Source organism: Raphanus sativus, chromosome 7 (assembly GCF_000801105.2).
Source record: "Raphanus sativus cultivar WK10039 chromosome 7, ASM80110v3, whole genome shotgun sequence".
NCBI classification, from domain to species: Eukaryota; Viridiplantae; Streptophyta; class Magnoliopsida; order Brassicales; family Brassicaceae; genus Raphanus; species Raphanus sativus.
The window spans coordinates 24,720,626-24,743,823 of record NC_079517.1 but is presented as its reverse complement, the minus strand read 5'-3'; the positions used below and the strand labels follow the sequence as shown (position 1 = coordinate 24,743,823).

The 23,198-nt window shown below is 37.3% G+C and overlaps 1 protein-coding gene across 1 annotated transcript; it reads left to right on the top strand.

The window, feature by feature from the left end:
• Nucleotides 1-11,176: 11,176 nt before the first annotated feature.
• Nucleotides 11,177-14,792, top strand: LOC130498122 (uncharacterized). Its single transcript, XM_056991487.1, has 6 exons — nt 11,177-11,675; nt 11,775-12,216; nt 12,472-13,262; nt 13,331-13,868; nt 13,943-14,042; nt 14,130-14,792. Exons 1-6 carry the CDS (start codon nt 11,177-11,179, stop codon nt 14,790-14,792), a joined length of 3,033 nt encoding a protein of 1,010 aa, XP_056847467.1.
• Nucleotides 14,793-23,198: the final 8,406 nt, after the last annotated feature.

The window sequence follows — 23,198 nt, the reverse complement described above, 5'->3', positions numbered from 1 at the left end:
ATTATGTTTCATACCCTTCTTCACAATGACAAACTGCAATGATACGAAGATCATTTTCTTTTTCCACGGTTTTGGCTTGTGTTTTGCCAAGTCTGACAGGGTCGTAGTGGATATCTGGATCTATCATAGTCAAGCACATCATGTTGGTGCTTAAGTCACATACAGCTCCTACTATAGCCAGAAATTCTCTTCCAAGTAGAAGGGAAGAGTTCCAATTTAACTTGATATCCAGGACATGAAAATCCACAGCGACAATGTCATTACCAATCTGCACTTCCAGGTCTCTGATCAAGCCTCCAGAATTTTTCTGAGTGTAGTCCACAAATGTGAAGATCTCTGGTGAAGGCTCTACTTTCAGACCCAGCTGGTATGCCATAACCTTTGGTAAGATGCTGACTGAAGAACCAGTGTCACATAGTGCATGAGGAAACTTAATTCCCTTTACTATACATGGTATTGCAAACTTCCCAGGATCACTCTTCTTCTTCAATGTGATCCTCTGCCTCATGTCTTCTCTGACTGTGTCAAACATTCTCCTAATGTCATTTTCAGTCTCCCTTGTCTTTCTGAAGAACATCCACAATCTGCTTGTGAAGTACACCTCCTCAAAGGGTTTTTCCAGTGGGATTCTGATAACTCTCTTAGTGGAACCATCTATCTCCTTCTCATTAGCTTCCCTCTTAAGGTTCTTAGGAGTTTTCTCCTTCATACTCCTTAACCTTCTTCCTTCAGTTCCCTCTGAAACTGGTGTAGTTTCTGAAGGGTTACTAGTAGTCTCTGCAGGGTCAGCTGGTGGTTTCGGTGTTGGTCGGAATGCATTGATTCGGTTGATGTCAATTGCTGGTAACTGCACTCGGTATGTGAGAGTTGCGTGTTGATCGATAGGTGGAGATAAGGGTCGATCGATGCATGTCTCATCACTGTGTCGATCGATGAGTGGCTCGTCTCGTCGGTCGATATTTTCGTAGGTGAGGGTTGGTGGTTGTGGATGCGAAGCCGTGAATTCAGCATGTGTCAAAATCCTAACCGCGTTGCAATCCGCAGTCGTTTCTGGAAATGACATCGATCGTGTCGATCGATTTGAACAATCTGGTGTCGATCGACACCATTGCGATCCACCAAGACTTAGTGAACTTTCCACTTCAAAGTCTCCTTCTTGGAGATTTTCATGCTTCACCACTTGCCAGAAATCATCATCTATGATGGCATTCACGTGGTGTTTCATGCTTCCTTCTCCTACTTCCTTAAAAGCTCCAGTTCTCCTGATATAGTCTTCAGTCTGAACAGTTTGTGCCTCAAGCTTCCTAACTTGTGTACAAATGGTATCTATCCTTGTGTTCAGATTGTTGAAGACAGAGTCAATTTGTGTCCACTGGTAAGATGAATTTTCATAGTTCCTGATGTTGTTGAAAGGTTTCTGATACTGTGAACTCTGGTTGTAGTTACTCTTCTGAACACTGCCAAAAAAGTTCATGTTGCCATTCTGGTTTCTAGACCTCTGAAATCCAGTACCTCCAATGTAGTTCACATCTTCTTCTGTATCAGTATCTCTAGCCTCTCCTTCCTCAGCTGAGCAGATTTGCTTCCTCAGAAGCTCATGTACAGCTTCTAACTTAGCTTTGTCTTCACTCATTTGTTCCTCCCCAATGGCTGCAACAGACTTCTTCTTATCAGAGTCAGTGTTCTTGGTGCTGCTTCTGTTGGCTAGGTTCTCAATAAGTCTCACAGCCTCTAGTGGATTTCTGGTTTTGAAGTTCCCCTCACTAGCTGTATCAAAAGCCATCTGATACCTCAAGGCGATGCCTCTGTAGAAAGTGCTTAGCAGCTGCACTTCATTGAATCCATGGTGTGGACACTCGCTGGAAGAACTTAAATCTGATCCACGCGTCCTTAAAAGTCTCACCAGGCTTCTGCGCGAAGGTGGCGATTTTGCTCCTTAAGTCTTCAGCACGTGCCTCATCAAAGAAATTACGCAGGAAGGCATTTTTGATGTCGGCCCAGGATGTCAGTGATCCTGTAGGTAGCTGCTTAAGCCAGTGTGAAGCTTCTCCAATCAGTGAGTATTTGAAGAGCTTGCAAAGTAGGTAGTCCTCAGGGACTCCATCCATAAGAATAGCAGCTATAAGATCCTCGAACCTCTCCAGATGGTCCATAGGATGCTCGTGCGATAACCCAGCTTAGGGTATCTGTGACACGAGTGAGTAGTACTGAGGCTTTAGCTCGAAGTTCGACTTCTGAATTTCTGGAAGTCGAATAGCTGATCTGTTGGTGTAGTACTCATCAGGACGATTGTAGTCTGCCAACGATCGTGTTTGAGCTGCTTCTGTAGCCTCAGCTTTTGGCTCAGGGATTACGTTTCCCTGTGCATCTAGCTTCTGACATGTTGCATTACGCAGATGACCATCTTGGTCATACAGGTTTCTATTCTCGCCCTGCGGGAGAATAACAATCGCAACCATGCCTAGCGGGTTAGTATCGATCTATGTACGGTGTGTAGTGTCGAACGATGTAGAGCAGCGAGGAGTATCGGTCGACGGTGATGTCTGAGTATCGGTCGACGGTTGAACGTGAATATCAGTCGACGGTGCTGCGGTTCTGTCGATCGATGCGGAGCGTAGGTCTTTGCGGATTGAATGTTCTAAGTGTGCAGGATCTTCTGAGAACAGTAGTTGATTTTCCTTATTGCTACTGGTACTACTGGGTATGTACCTGAAAATACAAGAAAATTTTAATCAGAAAGGGGTAAAAGAAAAAGAAAACCAAAAATTGATAGAATTAAATCTAATGGCGATCAAAGCTCCCCGGCAACGGTGCCAAATTTGATACCACTCAAATTACCCTAAAGAGTGATTATACTCTCTCAAATAAGAGGTTCAGCTGTAGTACTTAGGGATCAAATCACGAGGAGCTAGGGAACCAATTAAATCTAATTAATTAATCAATCCTATGTGAAGTTGGTTTTTATGATGGAAATGTAAAATGACAATCCTAAATGAGCAAGGTAGTTGCTCTGCTAACAATATGATGGGTTGTTTATAAGATAAGGAAGAGTGCTGGACATAGGGCTTTTATTCAGGTATTAGAGATTGTAATGTCTATAAATGCCTAACAAGTTGTTTGCATGATATTAAAGAACTCAGCCGCTTAACAATCAGTGATGTCTCACTGGTTAAATAAATAGATCTCTGATCTCAACTGTCGTCTGTTGACCAGAAAAAGAGTCGATCGATATCCTTTAGAGATATCGAGCGATACACCTTTCGCAGTGCCGATCGATTGTCCAGTCGGAATATCGATTGACGGCTTCTAGAAATGCCTAGGCGCAAGCCGATAATAAACACTAGGTCTCGAGGAGGGCTATAGCTCTTCTCAACAGGAGACAAGCTAGTTCAAACAGATAATTCAAGATATAAAAATCCTAGTGATCTATGCTCTAGTTAGCTAATCTAGAACAAGCATAGGGTACAATTCATTTGATGAATATCACAACTTAGCAAGTATAGTTTGGGGCTAATCCCACTAACCTATTTAAACCCTAGATCTAACAGTAGACTACTCAGACATAACTAAACAATTCATAACACAAGATAGGTAAAGAAATTGCATTAGATAGAGAATAGAAAACAAATGGAGTTCAATCACAAATCTCTCAATGATATCTCTCCAATCTCTCTCAAAACTTAGAACAAAAGTAAAACTCTAGCTTTCTCTCACACTCTCTGCTTGCTTGCTTTCCCTTGCCGTCAAAAACACTTAGGCAGGAGGGTATTTAAGCATTTCTATTAGGTTAAAACCCCGTCAGGGATAATCTCGTAATTTGGTGAAACCTTGGTGAAGTAGTCGGCTAAACCATTTCGTCCTCGCTATCGATCGACAACACTTGATGTGTATCGATCGATTATAATCTTCAAGTACGCGGATCTTCACAGCTACATCGATCGACAACTCTAGATGAGTATCGATCGATTCTTCTCTGAATGTTGACTTCCGACTTGGTCTTGAATGGTCAACTCGGGTGTATTATCTCTTGTGCTCCAAAATGCTCCAAAAGCTTCACTTTATCATGAAACACTCCTAAACCTGAAAACATACCTTATAGGCTATAAAACTTATTAGTTATGTAATAAAAATATCATTATACCATGGTAGAAAATGGGTGAAATCCATTGTATATCAGTAAGCAATTATGGCGTCTAGTGCAATTCCCTAATTTCATTACTGCCAAGAGTTCTCAAAGGAAGATACTTCCGATGCAGTTCACCTCTGCGTCTAAACAAAACGTCAAATCCTTCATATGGGTGGACGAGTATTATGGCTGCGAAGCCTTTGATAGAAATGGGAATTAGACAAAAGGTGCACTCAGGAAATGAGATTAGAGCATGGGAGGATCTATGGATCCCAATGATCCCAGCGAGACCAAGTGTCCCAGTTGTACTTCCAATAATGCATGTATCTGAGTTTATAACAGGAAACCCGAGGATATGGGACAGGGAGAGGCTTGAAAGATATGTTCATCAGGATGACATTGCTCTGATCAAATAATTGGCCATAAGCCTGGATTACTGTCGCGATGGATGCTGCTGAAGCTTCACTAAGAATGGAATGTACTCTGTTAAGTCAGGATATTGGGTGGCAACTAACATACTGAGAGAAGGTCCTCCAGAGATTCCAGAGCCAAGTATTACAAAACTTCAAGCCTTTGCTTGGAAGTTAAAAGCTCCTCCGAAAATCAAACATTTTATTTGGCAAGCCATATCTGGTCAACTAGCAGTGACAAGTAATCTAAATCACCGGCATATGCGATGTGATAATCATTGCCCTCGATGTGGAGCAGAAGATGAAACCATCAATCATGCACTATTTGAATGCCCTCCAGCACTACAGACATGGGCACATGCGACGACTCTGACTCCGCCAATGATATTCCCGAGGGCCAGTCAATTTACGAATATGGATTACCTATTCTGGAGAAAGAATGATATTGAGGATCCAGAGCTGGATAAGGATCCATACCCGTGGATATTATGGTACATCTGGAAGGGAAGGAATAATAAACTCTTCAGAGGGATAGACAGGGACCCTTTAGAAACTGTCAGATATGCAGAATCTGAATGCCATGCTTGGTATGCAGCAAATCGAAAACAGGATGGTCCAGCAGTAGCACAACCTTCAACACAGACAAATACCTCAGAAATGTGTCTGATTGATGGGTCCGGAAACATGACACTATTTAGTGGTTATAGATAGATGCAAGGAACCAAGATAGGAGGATATAACCTCTACATTCAGAACTAGAAGCATTATCATGGGTGATGGAGTGTATGCTAAAAAATTCAACATGTCAATCATTTGGGACAGACAGAAAGGAACTAATCTCGATGGTCCAAGACCCGGAAGCATGGCCGAGCTTTTCTACATAACTAAAGGAGCTAATGAAGTGGAAGAGTATATTTCCAGAATTCTCGATTTCTTTTATTACTCGCACTGAAAATGTATCGTCTGATTAACTAGCTAAGATAGCGAGATCCTTAAATAGGAGTCTGTACTATATTGGTTGTTCCGTTCCGATCTGGTTCCCCATACCACCTCAAGCTTGAGTAATAGAACAATCTTTTGAGAAAAAAAAATTAAACAATCTATTTTTAACTATAACTAAACTAAGCACTTTTACAAACACATATATACATTTACATATACAAGACAAAAGTTACATAGATATTAAATATTTAAAAGATATAATTTTATAAAAATTTAAATAGAAAAAGGAGAAATTCTTCTTTCACCTCATTTTTTGTACCATTATTCATTTTTTTGCTTGATTAGAGAGATAGTTTTACAAATACATAAAGTATGAGATTTCATTAAAGAGACAAAAGACTCATTTACCCTTTCTTTATTATATAAATATAAATAATTATTTAAATAAATAATAAAAACATTTTATAGTTTCAGAATTATACGTTTTATAATTCTAACCTTCTTATAAAATATTTTCAAATCTGTTCTTTATGATTCTTTTGAAAATTTCTTTTGAAATTCAGAAATCGTTTGGTAAATATATTAAAATTTTATTTAAAATTGTAAGTATTTATTTATTTTTCTTAAACCAATTTAACCCCACCTTCCAAACTACATCCCACAAATCTAAACCTCAGGTCTAAATTAGTTAACTTTAGGGATATAAGTCTATATTTACTTCTTTAAAACTAATGGTAAATCTGATTAAGGTAAATACAAAAAATAGTTTAAGAAATTTCTCAAATTAATAAATCTTATTTTGTATATGATTTCACAGAAAATGTAAATAAATCATATACATGTTATTTTGATATCATTATGAAACTAAAATATTTTCATTAAAATAATCTAGTCATGTTAAAATTTAAGCTAGTTAGATATAAATTAATCCGCACAAATGTACAGTCATCATCTAGTTAATAATTATTGTAACATATAACCATAAGAAAAAAAAAAAGAATTTAGTATTTTGTAGCTATAGTTTCTACCTTCCTTTAAGGAGCGAATCTCTGAGCCAAAGCTCAAACTCTAAAGCCCAAAATCCGATGGGTTGGTAGTGATGTTAGTGTTAGAATTTCATACCGGTTTATAACAATTTATAAATCAACTTATGAATTCATACGCAAAGATCTCATGCAAATACTGAAACAAATCTAGATCTTAGACTCTCGAATAAACCTGGATGTTATGCAACGAGAGATAAACGAACCAAGTCGAGATTCCAAGCACTCCAAACGTCATGTCTCTACCGGTATCCACACACACACAAACTGGATTTATAAGGTGATGAGGACATTCAACCAGGGCTTGAACCAGACCTAACTGAACCTGATATTCAAGACATGATCAGGAACATAACTGAACCAGAGACAGTCCAAGAAGTGCCAGTACCAACCGTATTCAAGGGAGCTATCACTAGAAAAAGAGCTAAAGTACTTCAACATAAATTTAATAAGAGCATGATACTTGCTTCTGATCTTGGACAGGTTAAACCAGCAGATGAAGTTACTGAAGAAACTATCAAGAAAGATGCCTTAAAGATTGAGGCTTCAAGCTTGAAGAAAGATGAACTCAAGAGTGAACCGGCTGAGAAGAATCAAGCATCAAGTGAAGATATATGGCCATTCATTCCCGAACAAAGCACAACAACCTGATGATCATTACCATAGAAGATCAACTTGCCTAGCAAGACTCTTGGACGGATCTAGCAACTAGGCCAAGCTCTTTGTGTGTGCTCTTTTCCTTGCTCTTGGTTTTGTCCCAAATGGGTTTTCCGGAGGAAGGTTTTTAATGAGGCTACAACCTGCTTCACACATTTCCTAAGTGCTATCTCGGTCCAAGGCTATGAAGACTTATGTCATTACTTTATGTTTTCATTTTAGACTATAGTTTTATTTCTCATTTACATTTAGTGACCTAAAGGAGCCTGTTATTTTAGTTCTTATTTATATGTTTCGCAAACCCTCTTTTTGGGGCAGACTTTGAATAAACAAAAACTTTTCTTCTAAAGAAAACCCTTGAGCTCTCCAGCAAGAACTCGCCTCCTTCTCATTGCCTTGTGAGACTAGTACCTCCACGGCCTTGAGAAACCTGTGTTGTATCACGAGCCTTCCATCTCTGTGTGGTGCACTTCGATCCATCCATCAGTTCCTGTCTAGATCCCTTTGGTTAATTAGATCAGTCCAAAACCAGATCACCCTTGTTCTAGATCGGCTCCTACTCTCTTGCTTGGAGATCATACAACCTTTGACAGCTTATGCTTGTATTATAAGGGATACTAGTGCCGTCGAGATCAAATCTCAAAACCTGGACAAACTCTTTTGTCTCTCTCTTTATTCAAGTTAGGGTTTTCTTCTTCGTCCATGTCGTATAAACGTCGTTACGTTTTATAACAAACTTCGACTTAACCCAATTCTCATAATTAGGAATATGGGCCAAACCCATTAATATATATCAATACCAATGTGAATGAGATCACTATCTCTTCCTTCACCTGATAAGTATACAACACATATACTTATTATTATATCACATATAATATATATTGTTAATGTTATTCCCATAACTCTAATATATTATTGATCTAATTTGCTTAGATATATGATCCTGTAGGATCATACAATATCAGTAATGAATTCTCAATTTATAGATTATAAGAGGTTTCTAGCAAAACATTATAACCACCTAATATTATATGATTGTCAAACCTCGACAATACGACTTTAGAAAGAGTAAGTACAAATGATTTTAAGACATTCCCAACAATCTCCCACTTGTACTAGAATCATATATACTCATAATCTTTTTGTCTCTATATCTCGATCTCAGCATAAGGAAAAAACTAGTGTCATCCTTATTAATCTAGATCACTTTTTATTGAACTCCGATTTATACTGATAAAACAAACGACTGACATTCACCTCGTTTGAGCACGGCCATGCATTTATTCAGTACCAAATCTTCGATAGGCCCATATATGTTTTTCTTCCGTTATATGAGAGGGACAAATCCCATCTTGTTCCATCCCTGTTCTTTACAAACTTCATAAAACTCCTAATCAATGCATTTATAATCACCAGTTACTGCTGACGTTTGACAAGGTCAAAGTGCACTAATCCATAAATAAAGAATCATGATGAACTCCGGTCTAAGGACTATACTCTATAGTCGTAATGAGAAACTCTTATGACACTTATATAACAATCTTGTAGAGTTCTCATAGCAGGTCAGTCCAATACTGTGTTCTCCAACACAAATCTATGTGATTGACTTCAATACCACATATTGAATGACTCAATGAAATTTAGTCATCAGTCACCTCACATACTAGTCATTCTCGGTTATTAGTGTCCCATGTTAACAACCTTGACTAGGGACCTCAATAACTTATAGCATCTTTCACTTATAGGGTTTCATGACAAAGTCACGTACATGATGACCTATAAGAATGATATAAATTATCTGGGAATTTTATTTAATTATCCAATAATAAAATAAATCTGAAATAATTTCATGACTTTTAAAACATAACACAAATGTATGTAAACCTGAACATCATATCATAAACTAAAAATCTCCCACTAGAATCAAGATCACATCTTAAGAAACTTAATGCCTATAGCAGTAGTATGAGTCTCGTGCTTAGGCCGTGGAAGAGGCTTAGTCAATGGATCAACAACATTTTCATCCGTTGAGACTCTGCTAATCTTCACATCTCCTCTATCGACGATATCACGAATGAGATGATATCTCCTTTGAATGAGTTCGGATTTTTGGTGGGATCTGGGTTCTTTCGCCTGTGCGATGGCTCCATTATTGTCACAATAGAGATCCACTGGATTAGAAACACTAGGAACCACACCCAGTTCAGCAATGAACTTCTGAATCCAAACAGCTTCCTTTGCTGCTTCAAAAGCAGCGATGTATTCAGCTTCAGTTGTTAAGTCTGCTACGGTGCTTTTCTTGGAACTCTTCCAACTCACTGCTCCTCCATTAAGATAAAAGATGAAACCATATTGTGATCGAAAATCATCTTTGTCCGTCTGAAAGCTGGCAATAGTGTAACCACTTACAACAAGCTCATCACTTCTTCCATAGACCAAGAACTTATCTTTAGTATTTCTCAAATACTTGAGGATGGTCTTGACTGCTATCCAGTAACTTTCACCTATCAGATTGGTATCGAATCGTCATGCCCAAACCATATGCAACATCTGGACGAGTACAGAGCATGACATACAATGTAGATCCTACAGCAGAAGCATATGGGATTCTAATCATGCGCTCTCGCTCATCATGTGTCGACGGACACTGAGTCCTGCTGATAGTTATGCCATGAGACATTGGCAAGAAGCCTTTCTTGGAATCATGCATCTTGAATCTATGGAAAACCTTATCGATATAAGCATCTTGACATAATCCAATAGTCTTATTTAATCTATCTCTATAGATGCTTATTCCAAGAATATATGCAGCTTCTCCCATGTCTTTCATTGAGAAACAACCTCCAAGCCAAGTCTTTACAGAATTAGGCATATGAACGTCATTGCCAATGAGAAGTATGTCATCTACATACAACACTAAGAATACCACTGCGCTCCCACTAGTCTTCTTGTAAACGCAAGGTTCTTCTTCATTTCTAATGAAATCAAACTCTTTGATTACCTCATCGAAACGAAGATTCCAGCTCCGAGATGCTTGCTTCAAACCATAAATGGAACGGTTAAGCTTGCAAACTTTCCCAGCACTTCCAGGGACTGTGAAACCTTCAGGTTGTGTCATGTACACATCCTCTTCGAGATTTCCATTAAGGAAAGTTGTTTTCACATCCATCTGCCAAATCTCGTAGTCATAATAGGCATCCATTGTTAGGAGAATCCGAATGGACTTAAGCATTGCAACTGGTGAATAGGTTTCATCATAGTCATTACCATGAATTTGTTTGTAACCTTTAGCCACCAATCTAGCTTTGTATATCCATATATTACCATCCATGTCAGTTTTCTTCTTGAAAAGCCATTTACACTCAATAACTATAACACCATCAAGTAAATCAACCAAAGTCCACACTTTGTTTTCTGACATGTTTTCTGACATGGAGTCCATTTCGGATTCTGCGGCTTCTTGCCATTTATCGGAGTCAGGACCCATCATAGCTTCCTCAAAGGACGTCGGTTCATCACTTTCTATCACTACAAGAAAACGTGGCCTTAACGACCAACATTAACGACCACAAAAATGTAGTCGTAATTTTAGATCTACGTTACGACCCATTTACGACTAAAACAGAATTGGTCGTAAATTGGTAGTAAATTTGCAACTAATACATGTAGTCGTAAATTAGTTGTAAATTTACATCTAGTTTACGACTACGGTCCCAGCTAGTCGTAAAATAGTTGTAAATTTACGACTTATTTACAACCAATTATTTACATCCAATTAACGACTGAATTACAAGGACATTAGTAGCACTTTGGTAGTTAATTTATCATTACACATAAAAACGTTGTAAGATCGTCACCTACCAAAATCAAAATTTCTCTATAAATATGACCTTCTCCCTCATTCTTAAGATGCACAAAAAAAAACGAAAAAAGCGAAAAAAAAAACGAAAAGAATAAAAAAAATGTCTGGAAATATTTATGAGGTTCGGAGTTGGATGTATGCGCATAAAGATTCAAGCGGAAGAGTAACAGACGAATTTCTCAGCGGAGCAGAGATATTCATGTACCAGGCCGGACAGACGCCTCTAACAAAGGAAACGGGTAAAATGTTCTGTCCTTGTCGTAAATGCAACAATACGAAGTTTGCTGCTAGTGATACCGTTTGGAAACATATAGTAAATAGAGGATTTACTCCACATTACTATATTTGGTTTAACCACGGAGAAGGTGATAGTAGGAATGAAGCTAGTAGTAGTAATCAGGTTGAAAATGTTCGTAATAGAGTTGAACCACATTTGCCTTCTGAAAGTGTGATTCAAGAAGATCATATGGTAGATCATGATAGAATGCATGATATGGTTACCGATGCATTTCGTGAAACCACATCAGTAATAGAGGAGGTCGAAAATGTAGAGGGGCCTAACTTGGATGCAAAAAGATTTTATGAAATGCTAGCAGCAGCTAATGAGCCAATTTATGAAGGTTGTAGAGAAGGTCTTTCTAAATTATCATTGGCAGCTAGGATGATGAATATCAAAACTGATCATAACTTACCTGAAGTTTGTATGGATGCATGGGCTGAGTTGTTTAAAGAGTATTTGCCTGAAGAGAATTTGTGTGCTGAATCTTATTATGAGATTCAGAAACTTGTTCATAGTCTTGGTTTACCTTCGGAGATGATTGATGTTTGTATAGACAACTGTATGATATACTGGGAAAAAGACGCAGAATTGTTAGAGTGTAAATTTTGCAAGAAGCCACGATATAAACCGCAAGGACGTGGACGGAATAGGGTGCCGTACCAGCGGATGTGGTACTTACCTATTAAGGATAGACTGAAAAGATTATATCAATCTGCGAAGACGGCAGCATCGATGAGATGGCATGCAGAACATGATCAGAAGGAAGGAGAGATCAATCATCCCTCTGATGCAAAAGCTTGGAAGCACTTGAATTCAGTGTACCCTGATTTTGCAAGCAACCCCCGCAACGTTTATCTTGGACTCTGCACAGATGGCTTTAGTCCATTTGGAATGTCTGGAAGACAATACTCGCTTTGGCCAGTCTTCTTGACGCCATACAACCTTCCACCAGAGATGTGTATGGAAAAAGAATTGCTTTTCATGAGTATATTGATACCTGGACCAAAACATCCTAAAAGGTCCCTTGATGTTTTTCTACAACCTTTGATAGAAGAATTGAAGGAATTGTGGTCAACAGGCGTGCAAACATATGATTGTTCGACGAAAACAAACTTTACAATGCGAGCAGTTCTATTGTGGACTATTAGTGACTTTCCTGCATATGGGATGTTGTCGGGTTGGACGACGCATGGAAGACTATCTTGTCCATATTGTATGGGAAGCACAGACGCATTTCAGTTGAAGAATGGTAGGAAGACGTCTTGGTTTGATTGCCATCGAAGATTTCTTCCCATTAACCATCCATACCGAAGGAACAAGAAATTGTTTCGGTCAAAAAGGGTTGTACGGGACACCGCTCCACCATATTTATCTGGAGAGGAAATCGAGAAGGATATTGATTACTATGGTGGATGCAGCACAGTCATCAAAGGCGGTAATTGGCATACTCCTGCAAATATGCCTGATGGTTACGGGACTCAGCATAATTGGCACAAGAAGAGTATATTTTGGGAACTTCCATATTGGAAAGATCTACTTCTGCGCCACAATCTTGACGTGATGCATATAGAGAAGAACTTCTTTGACAACATCATCAATACATTGTTGAATGTCCCCGGCAAGACAAAAGATAACAAGAACTCAAGGTTGGATTTGCCTGCTTTATGTTCTCGGATTGAGCTGCATATTAGAAACGATGGGAGAATTCCAGTTCCCATTTTCAGATTGTCAGCAGAAGCAAAAGCAGCGTTGTTCAAGTGGGTGTCATCAGATGTGAAGTTTTCTGATGGATATGTTTCAAATCTATCAAGATGTGTTGATCATCAGGGACAGAAGTTTTCAGGGATGAAGAGTCATGACTGTCATGTTTTTATGCAACGACTTCTACCATTTGCATTTGCGGAGTTGCTTCCAAAAAATGTTCACGAAGCACTTGCAGGTAACAAATTATTAAAGTTATTAGTTCTTCTTTTTGGAAAAAAACTTATAATTGTAAATTATGTGTAGGCATCGGAGCTTTTTTCAGAGATCTCAGTGCACGCACCTTAACTGTAGATGTCATCAGACAACTTGATGAGAATATTCGGATCTTGATGTGCAATTTGGAGAAAATTTTTCCTCCGTCCTTTTTTGACGTTATGGAACATCTGGTTATCCATCTTCCGTATGAGGCACTACTTCGTGGACCTGTTCATAATGGATGGATGTATCCTTACGAGCGAGCTATGAAATATTTGAAAGGGAAAGCAAAAAATCTGGCAAGGGTGGAAGGTTCAATAGTTGCTGGGAGTTTGAATGAGGAAACATCTCACTTTACGTCCTACTACTTTGGGTCACAAGTCCGGACACGGAAAAGGACTACGAGCAGATATGATGATGGTGGTGTTATACCGACATATTTTGGTGAAGATGTTCCAGACATTTTCTGTCAGATTGGACGGCTAGGTGGAAAACTGAAAGAAGTTTGGTGGTCGAGTTCAGAAGACGCTCATAGTGCCCACACATATATACTCCTTAACTGCGAGGAGATTGAGTTATTTGAAAGGTAATTAAAATTATTTTGCTTCTAAATTTTATCACACATATATACACTTTAATGATCATTTTGTTTTAAAACAGCGATTTTGTTGCCCAAGTCGAAGAGGCTATACCAGGAGTATCAAACAATGATCTCAACAAAAGGAAAGACCAACACTTTGTGAAATGGTTAAAAACGCAGGTATACATATCACACTATATATAATTAACAAAGTTATATATATATATATATATATTCAGTGAAGTTGTATATATGTTGATGTTCCAGGTTCAGTATGATGATCAATTTTATCCTCAGTGGTTTCACGAATTGATACAAGGTCCGGTCGGTAAGGTCACCACGGCACCAATATATTTCACACGAGGATACACTTTTCACACTTACGAATATGGAAGTCGGCGAGCAACAATGAATTATGGAGTTTGTGTAAAAGGTGAAACAGATTTCTATGGAATCATACAAGAGATCATCGAAGTGGAGTTTCCCGGCGTAATAAAGCTTAAATGCGTTCTTTTCAAATGTGACTGGTTTGACCCCACAGTCAACAGAGGTGTTCGGTATAGCAAGTTTGGTGTTGTTGATGTAAATGCTACACGGAGGTACAACAAATTTGAACCTTACATATTGGCTTCTCAAGCAGACCAAGTTTGTTTTGTTCCATACCCGAGGATCAGACAATCTGGAATATCTTGGTTAGCCGCTATGAAAGTTACACCTCGGGGCCGAGTATTGAGTACTGATGAACAACCGCCTTTACAAGAAGATGCCGTGAATGAAGTAGAAGTACCCGAACAAGCGGAAGATGTTATCTTACTCATTGATCCGCATAACCCGGGATATGAAGAACTTCCAGAAGATACAATGGATGAAGCCAACGAAGATGAATTTGAAGAAAATGATGAAGTGGATGATGTTTCTGATGACGAGTGATAATGTTTCATCATGTTCGAACATTTGTGTTAATTTACTATAATGAAACATGATCACTCGAAACCCCAAACCTCATATCCCAAATATCATTATAGTAAAACGCAAATGTTCGAACAAAATGAAACATGATCACTCGTCATCAGAAACATCATTTTCTTCAAATTTTCAAATCCACATAAGTATGATATACATCTTCCGCTTGTTAGGGTACTTCTACTTCATTCACGGCATCTTCTTATAAATGCGGTTGTTCATCAGTACTTAATAATATATAACTTCTCATTTTGTTTGCTTAATTATAGATGAAATTTGGGATAGGAGGTTTGGGGTTTGGGGTTTGGGGTTTGGGGTTTGGGGTTTCGAGTTTAGGGTATGCAATTTTGGTCGTACATTAGTCATTAATGAACAACCAATTTACGACCAATAGTTGCATTAGTCGTAAACTGGTTGTTCATTAATGACTAATTTACGACTAATGCCACTATTGGTCGTAAATTGGTCATTCATGAACAACCAGTTTACGACTAATGCAACCATTGGTCGTACATTGGTTGTTCATTAATGACTAATTTACGACTTTTTTCTCTGTAGTGGTCCCTCATTGGTTGTAACTGTTTTTCAAAATTTCCTATATATACCCACAAGTTATCTTCTCAAATCACAAAAAAAAATTAGAAATCTTAAAAAAAAAAAAAAAGAGATGAAAGATCTAGAATCATAAGTCGAAACAGAATTCATTTTTAATTTCGTCTTTTCTATTTCGACTTGGGATTCTAGTATCTTTCTTCTTTTTCTTTTATTAAAATTTAAAATGTAATAGATAAAAAATGTTTGAAGAGGTTTATCAAAATTTGATAAACCTCTTCAAATTTTTCGTATTGTCATGTTAGTCACTAAATGGTCGTAAATGGTTTAGTCCCTCATTGGTCGTAAATTAACAACCACTTTACGACTACTAGTCCCTCATTGGTCGTAAATTAACAACCCCTTTACGACCAATCATTTATTAGTCGTAAATGGGTCGTACATGTACGACCACTTTATGACCAATCGTCTCTACTTGGTCGTACATGTACGACCCATTTACGACCAGGGCTAAAATCCTATATATACCCATCGCCTCGCCATTTGGTTGCACACTCACATCTCACTTCCCTCTCCCTTACAACCAATCGACTTCTCTCTAGGTAATTTTTTTTTTAGTTCTAGGTGGTTAGTTAGGTGATTAGATTAGGTTTGGAATTAGTTTAGGTTTGGAATTAGTTTAGGATGTAATTAGTTTATGATGAAATTAGATTATTTGTTTTAGATTATTTTAATTAATTATTTGAATTGTTTATAACCATCTTTTTTTTTCAGACTGACGATATTGTTATGGCTAGCGGTAGAAAGAGACTTAGAAACCGTGGCGGAGGGACCTCATACGGGAATACTTTTCTCGGTCAGACGTTGGATCCATCAGCTTCTACTTCCCACTCTTCAGACTATGTCCCCGAGAGCCAAACTCCCAGCGTGCCTTATGTGCGTCCGCAGGCGTACGATCCTGCTGCAGTCGTACCTCCATACTATCCGCAGTATGATGCCTCGTACTTTCCGTATGAGGAGCCTGAGCGTGATCAGCAGCCGCAGCAGCCTCCACAACAGTCTCAACAGCAGCCTCCCCAGCCTGCTCCACAGCCTGCTCCACAGCCTGCTCCACAGCCTGCTCCACACCCAGCCCCACAGGCTGGTGCATACCAGATTCCAGAGCAGGTTCCTGTAGCTCCCGGTCTTCATCCAGATTTGTTGGTGCCACCGAATGCACCATATGCAAGATATTCCGTGGAAGACATTCTCCAGATGCCGGGACGAGAAGGTTTACCAATCCTCGATCCAGATCTACGACCCGGCACGACTTGGTAATTAATTTTAAATTAATTAAATTAAATTTTAAATTTATATATAACAATTAATTAATATATTATTTTAAATTTTGTAGGTTTAAAGCGACCAATAAGGTGGGAAAGAGCGTTGGGAATCTCATCAGATCAAACTTCCGGCACGCGCATCCGAACTGGACTCTTACACCGGACCATGTTCGCATTACTTGGTTCAAGGTCTTCGCGGTTAGTTTTAAATTTAATTATTTTTATTTTAGATTTAAATAACAATAATTTGGTTAATTAATATATTTTCATGATTTTTTTGTAGCAAAAATGGAATTGGCCTCTTGGGATCAATGAGACGGTCAAGGCAGAGTTCTACAAAAAAGCAGGGGCTCGCCTCAAGAACATTGTTGGCGACTGGAAGGAAAAGTGGACTCATTACGGGGATGACGCCAAACAAAGCTACCTCAGCGAGGACGTTTGGACTAACTTGAAGGCTTATTGGAATTTGCCTGAGTCAGTCCAAAGGTCTCTCACTTGCTCTGCGGCCCGGATGACCCGAGATGCTGAGGGTAATCTGCCAATACCTCATACTTCCGGACAGATTCCACACGCCCAAAGGGCCCTGGAAATTGTAAGTTTTTGATATTTCTTATTTTTTATGACATATATGTTAATTAAGTATTTATTAGATGCTAGTTTAATTCATTTTTTTTTAAATAGGCTGCCGCAGAAGGAGCACCACCGACTCTGGCCCGACTTTACAAGTTGACCCACCAGCATGCCGATGGAACTTTCTCTCATCCTCGAGCAGAGCAGCTCTGCAACGATGTAGATGCTCGGATTCAAGAGATCCAGACTCAGCTGACGCAAGAAAATCCGGATGGTGCACCGGTTGAGCTTTCTCCCATCGAACAAGACAAAATTTTTGAGCAGGTAAAATATTCGATATTCGATATTTTTAATTTATGTTTACATATTTTTTACATATGTACTGATTAATATATATTTATAAATTGAAGGTCGCTCCGAAGAAAAGGGGACGTATACCAGGGATCGGGAGTGTGAACGATGTTCCGAGGGCGAGAGTTGAACACGCTGCTAGACGGGAAGCAGATTCCTCGTTCCGGAGGGACTTGGAAACTGCGAACCGAACCATAGCCGACCACAACGACAAATTTAAGGTTATGGCTAACATCTTCGATATGCTGTTAGGTTCAACCCCACACGTCAACCCGTCGGTTGCGTCAGCGTGGCAGAGCATGCGTTCGAGCTTTGCCGGTCCCGACCCTACTCCGGAACAGCAGGCAAATTTGGAACGGGAAGCGGATGAGAGGACTGCTGAAATCTTCGATGATATAAACCTTAATGTTTAGTTTTTTTCGGTTTTAACTATTTTGTATTTTGAATATTTTAATTTTATGAATGTTATATATTATGTTTTATGGAATTTATCAAATTCGTATTTTTTTATTTTTATGAATTTAAATTATTTAATATTTTTATTTTATTTAAAGAATTTCGTAATTAATATTGGGCGTTGTAAATTGGTCTTAAAGTAACGACTAAGGTACATCTATCCCAGATGCAACGTAGTCGTTAAATTACGACCAATGTACATCATCATCGTTGTACTTTAGTCGTAAATCTATGACTCATTTACATCTAATATACGACTACCTTTTCCAACTAATTTACGACCAATAGGTTACATCTGTTTTACGACCAAAGACGGTAGTCGTAAATGTACGACTGCTTTACGACCAATCAGCCGAGTCGTACATTTACGACTCATTTACGACCAATTGTGTTAGTCGTACATTTACGACCAATGTACGACCAATTGGTGATTACGACCAGTGATTAACGACCAATCGCAATTGGTCGTAACTTGGTCGTAAATCACCATTAACGACCAATTTACTACCAATTCTGTAGTCGTTCAAGGCATGTTTTCTTGTAGTGTATTATCAATAGATCATGATGATCTGTTACCCAAACCCCATATATGTTAGGTTCATGACATGTCCTTTCGGACCTACGTACCTCAGGTTCCACAGGTGTAGATTCTACGACTCTTCGTAAATCTAATTGATCATCTTCCTGAGAGGATGAAACAATCACCTGTGTTTCTCGAACTTCTTTGAGTTGTACTTTACTCCCACTATTCTTCTTAGAAAGAAATTCTATCTCAAGAAAAACATCACTACGAGCAACAAACACTTTGTTCTCAGTGCAGTTATAAAAGTAATAACCTTTGGTTTCTTTGGGATAACCAACGAAGGAGCATTTATCAGATTTTGGTCCAAGCTCATCTGTAAACATACGTTTAACATAAGCATCAAACCCCCAATTTTTCAGAAACACACAAATTTGGAACCTTTCCAGTCCACATCTCATATGGTGTCTTCTCAAATGATTTGTATGGACATATGTTTAGCGTGAATGCAGAAGTTTCTAGAGCGTAACCCCAAAAGAATGGTGGAAGATCTGCATGACTCATCATAGACCGAACCATATCTAATAAAGTTTGATTCCTCCTTTCAGACACACCATTCCATTGTGGTGTTCACGAAGGAGTGAGTTGTGAAACAATTCCACATTCTCTCAGATGATCATTAAACGCTTGACTCAAATATCTCCACCTTGATCAGATCGAAGAGCTTTTATTTTCTTGTCAAGCTGATTTTGTAATTCATTCTGAAATTCTTTGAACTTTTCAAAAGATTCAGACTTATGTTTCATTAGATAAACATGACCATATCTACTGAAATTGTCAGTAAATGTAATGAAGTAATGATAATTTCCTCGAGCATTTATACTCATTGGTCCACATACATCAGTATGTATGAGTTCCAATAAGTCTTTGGCTCTTTCACCATATCCAGTAAAAGGAGCCTTAGCCATTTTACTCAATAAATAAGATTCACATTTTTCATATGATTCATAATAAAATGAGCTCAAAAGTCCATTACTATGAAGCTTTTGAATGTGTTTCTCATTTATGTGGCCTAAACATCAATGTCAAAGAAAAGTTTGATTTGTGTCGTAAGACTTGAATATTTTGGTACTGATATTATAGACATGCACGCTCTGGTCTAGAATATAAAGTCCATTCTCTAATGGACCGCTACCATAAAAGATATCATTACGATCAAAAGAACAACACTTTGATCGAAAACTGGAATCCTTCCAAATCCAAACAAGGAATGGAAATAATATTTCTACTAATAGCAGGTACATAGTAGCAATTCTTAAGTTCTAAAATCAATCCTAAAGGTAAAGACAAAGGAAATTCCCACGGATAATGCAGCAACTCTTGCTCCATTTGCCACACGTAGGTCCAATTATCCTTTCTCCAAAATTATACTGTTGCTTAGGCCATCCATATTCGTACAAATATGAGCACCACAGCCGGTATCTAATACCCAAGAAGTAGAACCAGAAGTAGTAACATTTACTTCTATAACATAAATACCCGTAGACGATGTTTCAAAAGTTTTTTTCCTTTTTGGATCTTCCATGTGGGGTTTAAACTCTTGTTTGAGAACAATTCTCGGGTTTCGATACCATTGGAGGAAATTGATCCATTCAATTTGTCCTTCTTAAGGGCATATCGAAATAAAAATGGGTTGTGAGAAGTTAACATTGCTGAAATAGAAGAATAGTAAATATTAATATGATGTTCAGGAATTAGAGAAATCTCAACAATTAAGAATATTTAAAACATTTTTCTCAAATTGAATATAATAATCTAAGATCCATATTTCACTAAAATCCGAGTGAGTTTTGGCTCATCGCCCGAATGATAGCTATTTAGGTAAGCAACACTTTGCTAATTATATCCAATATAGTTCTTGATTGTCAAACGACATCTTATGTCTTATCCAACCTATGTCTCTGAGCTCAAAACCGTTTTGATAGCCTAGTCAAGTAAACCAATCTTATTTCACATGGTAATCGTTACCATCCACCTCACTCATGTAATTGTAGACACCTTACTTTGGCAAGCCCATCTTACAACGAAATGAGTCTTGATGGTTGATAAGATTGGGTAGACATCAAACATATAAATCGTTTGGTAGACTTCCTGGATGTCGTCTAGCGCATTATATTTTAGACGACTAAAAACCTGCATATCAAAAAACGTTCAAATGGCTTAAAATCTGAGAAAATGAGTGGAAGATTAGATAAATCTACCTTTATTGAACACATGAAAATACATATCTAAAAATTAATAGATCTGCCTTTAAATGAGTGGAAGATGAGAACCATCTGATCAAAAACCTGCAAAAAAAAAGATAGGTTAGTGAGAAAGACATGTGACAAAACTGAAAAAAATCATATAAGGTTTGATATTTTTAAGTCAAAAAAATTAGAGTGGGTTTGGAGAGTTTTAGTTTGGAAAAAAGGTAAGAACTTTATACAACAGGAAGTTACCAAATGAAGAAAAATCAAACATAAAAACTTACCAAAACACTCAGATCTGTTATGAAAGAGAGAGACATGAGAGAAGACTCTGTCAGACTACTTCCAGGAAGTCCATATGACTTAAGTCACCTGGAAGACTTCCTGGAAGTCGTCTGGAAGACTTCTTAGAAGTCGTCTAACGCATTATATTTTAGACTACTAACAAGTAAGTCGTCTGAGAAGTCTTCCAGATCTGAAAAATCTGCATATCAAAATCCAGATCTGAAAAAGAGAAATTCTTAAGTTTACCCCTAGAGTGAATCTTTAGGTTCACCCGACCAATATGATTTCGTTATTTAATATTCAGTATCTTTAAACAAAGAAATAAAATATTGTCAAGTTATATTCTATTTTTAAACTAAAAAATAAAAATAAATAAAAAATAATATTAATTGCAAACAAAAACACATTTAAAAAAAATATTTTTAATACTGTCAGCCAAATACTAAATCCTAACTCTAAATCCTAAACCCTAGGGTTTAGGATTTATCCACGGGTTTAGAGTTTAACCAAAGGTTTAGGGTTTAGTATTTAGGGTTTAGGGTTTAGTATTTAGGATTTAGGGTTTAGTGTTTTGCTGACTGTGTTAAAAATTATATATTTTAAAAAATCCAAAGATTTAGGATTTATCCAAGGGTTTAGGGTTTACCAAAGATTTAGAGTTTATGATTTAGGCTTTAGCATTTAGTGTTTTGCTGACGGTATTTTAAATAAAACACTTTTTTTTGTGACTACTATTATTTTCTATTTATTTTTTATTTAAAACATAATAAAACTTGACAATATTTTGTTTCCTTTTTCAAAAGATAATGAATATGAAATAACGAAATCCTATTGGTTGGGTGAACCTAAAGGTTTACTCTAGGGATGAACCTAAGTATTTCTCTCTGAAAAACCTGCATATCCAAAAGATAAATACTTGGGTTCACCCCTAGAGTGAACCTTTAGGTTCACCCAACCAATAGGATTTCGTTATTTCATATTCAGTATCTTTTAAAAAAAGAAACAAAATATTGTCAAGTTTTATTAGGTTTTTAAAATAAAAAATAAATAGAAAATAATAGTAGTCGTAAAAAAAGATTTTATATTTAAAATACCGTCAGCAAAACACTAAACCATAAATCATAAACCTTAAATCCATGGTAAACCCTTGGATAAATCTTAAAACTTTGGATTTGTTTTTTAATATTTTTAACAAAATCAGCAAAACACTAAACCCTAAACCCTAAATAGTAAACCCTAAACCCTTGGGTAAATCATAAACCCTTGGGTAAATCATAAATACTAAACCCTAAACCCTTGGGTAAACCCTAAACCCTAAACCCTAAATCTTAAACCCTAAACCCCTGGGTAAACCCTAAACCATTGGGTAAATCATAAATACTAAACCCTAAACCCTTGGGTTTAGGGTTTACCCAGGGATTTAGGGTTTAATATTCAGGGTTTAGGGTTTAGTGTTTGGCTGATGATATTAAAAATATATTTTTCTAAAACGTATTTTTGTTTGCAATTAATATTAATTTTATTAGTTTTATTTTTTAGTTTAAAAATATTAATATAATTTGACAATATTTTGTTTCCTTTTTAAAAAAATACTAAATATGAAATAACGAAATCCTATTGGTTGGATGAACCTAAAGGTTCACTCTGGGGGTGAACCCAAGAATTTCTCTATCCAAAAACTTTCAAATGACTTAAAAACAGAGAAAATGAGTAAAAAAATAGATCAATCTACCTTTATAGAACACCCAAAAATACATATCTAAAATTAATAGATCTACCTTTAAATGAGTGGAAGATGAGAACCATGTGATGAAAAATCTGCAAAAACAAGATAAATTAGTGAGAAAGACATGAGACATAAACAATAAATTGATATAAAGCTTGGTGTTCATAAGTTCAGAGAGATTGGAGAGAAATTGAAGAGTTTTAGAATGATGAACATTACATTTTTGTTGAAGCCATTTGAGAGGAGGAGAGAGAATGTAAAATTTTCTTTATATAAGGAGACAAAAAAATAAATAGGTTAAATATTTTTGATTCAGACGACTTACTTGTAAGTCGCCCAGAA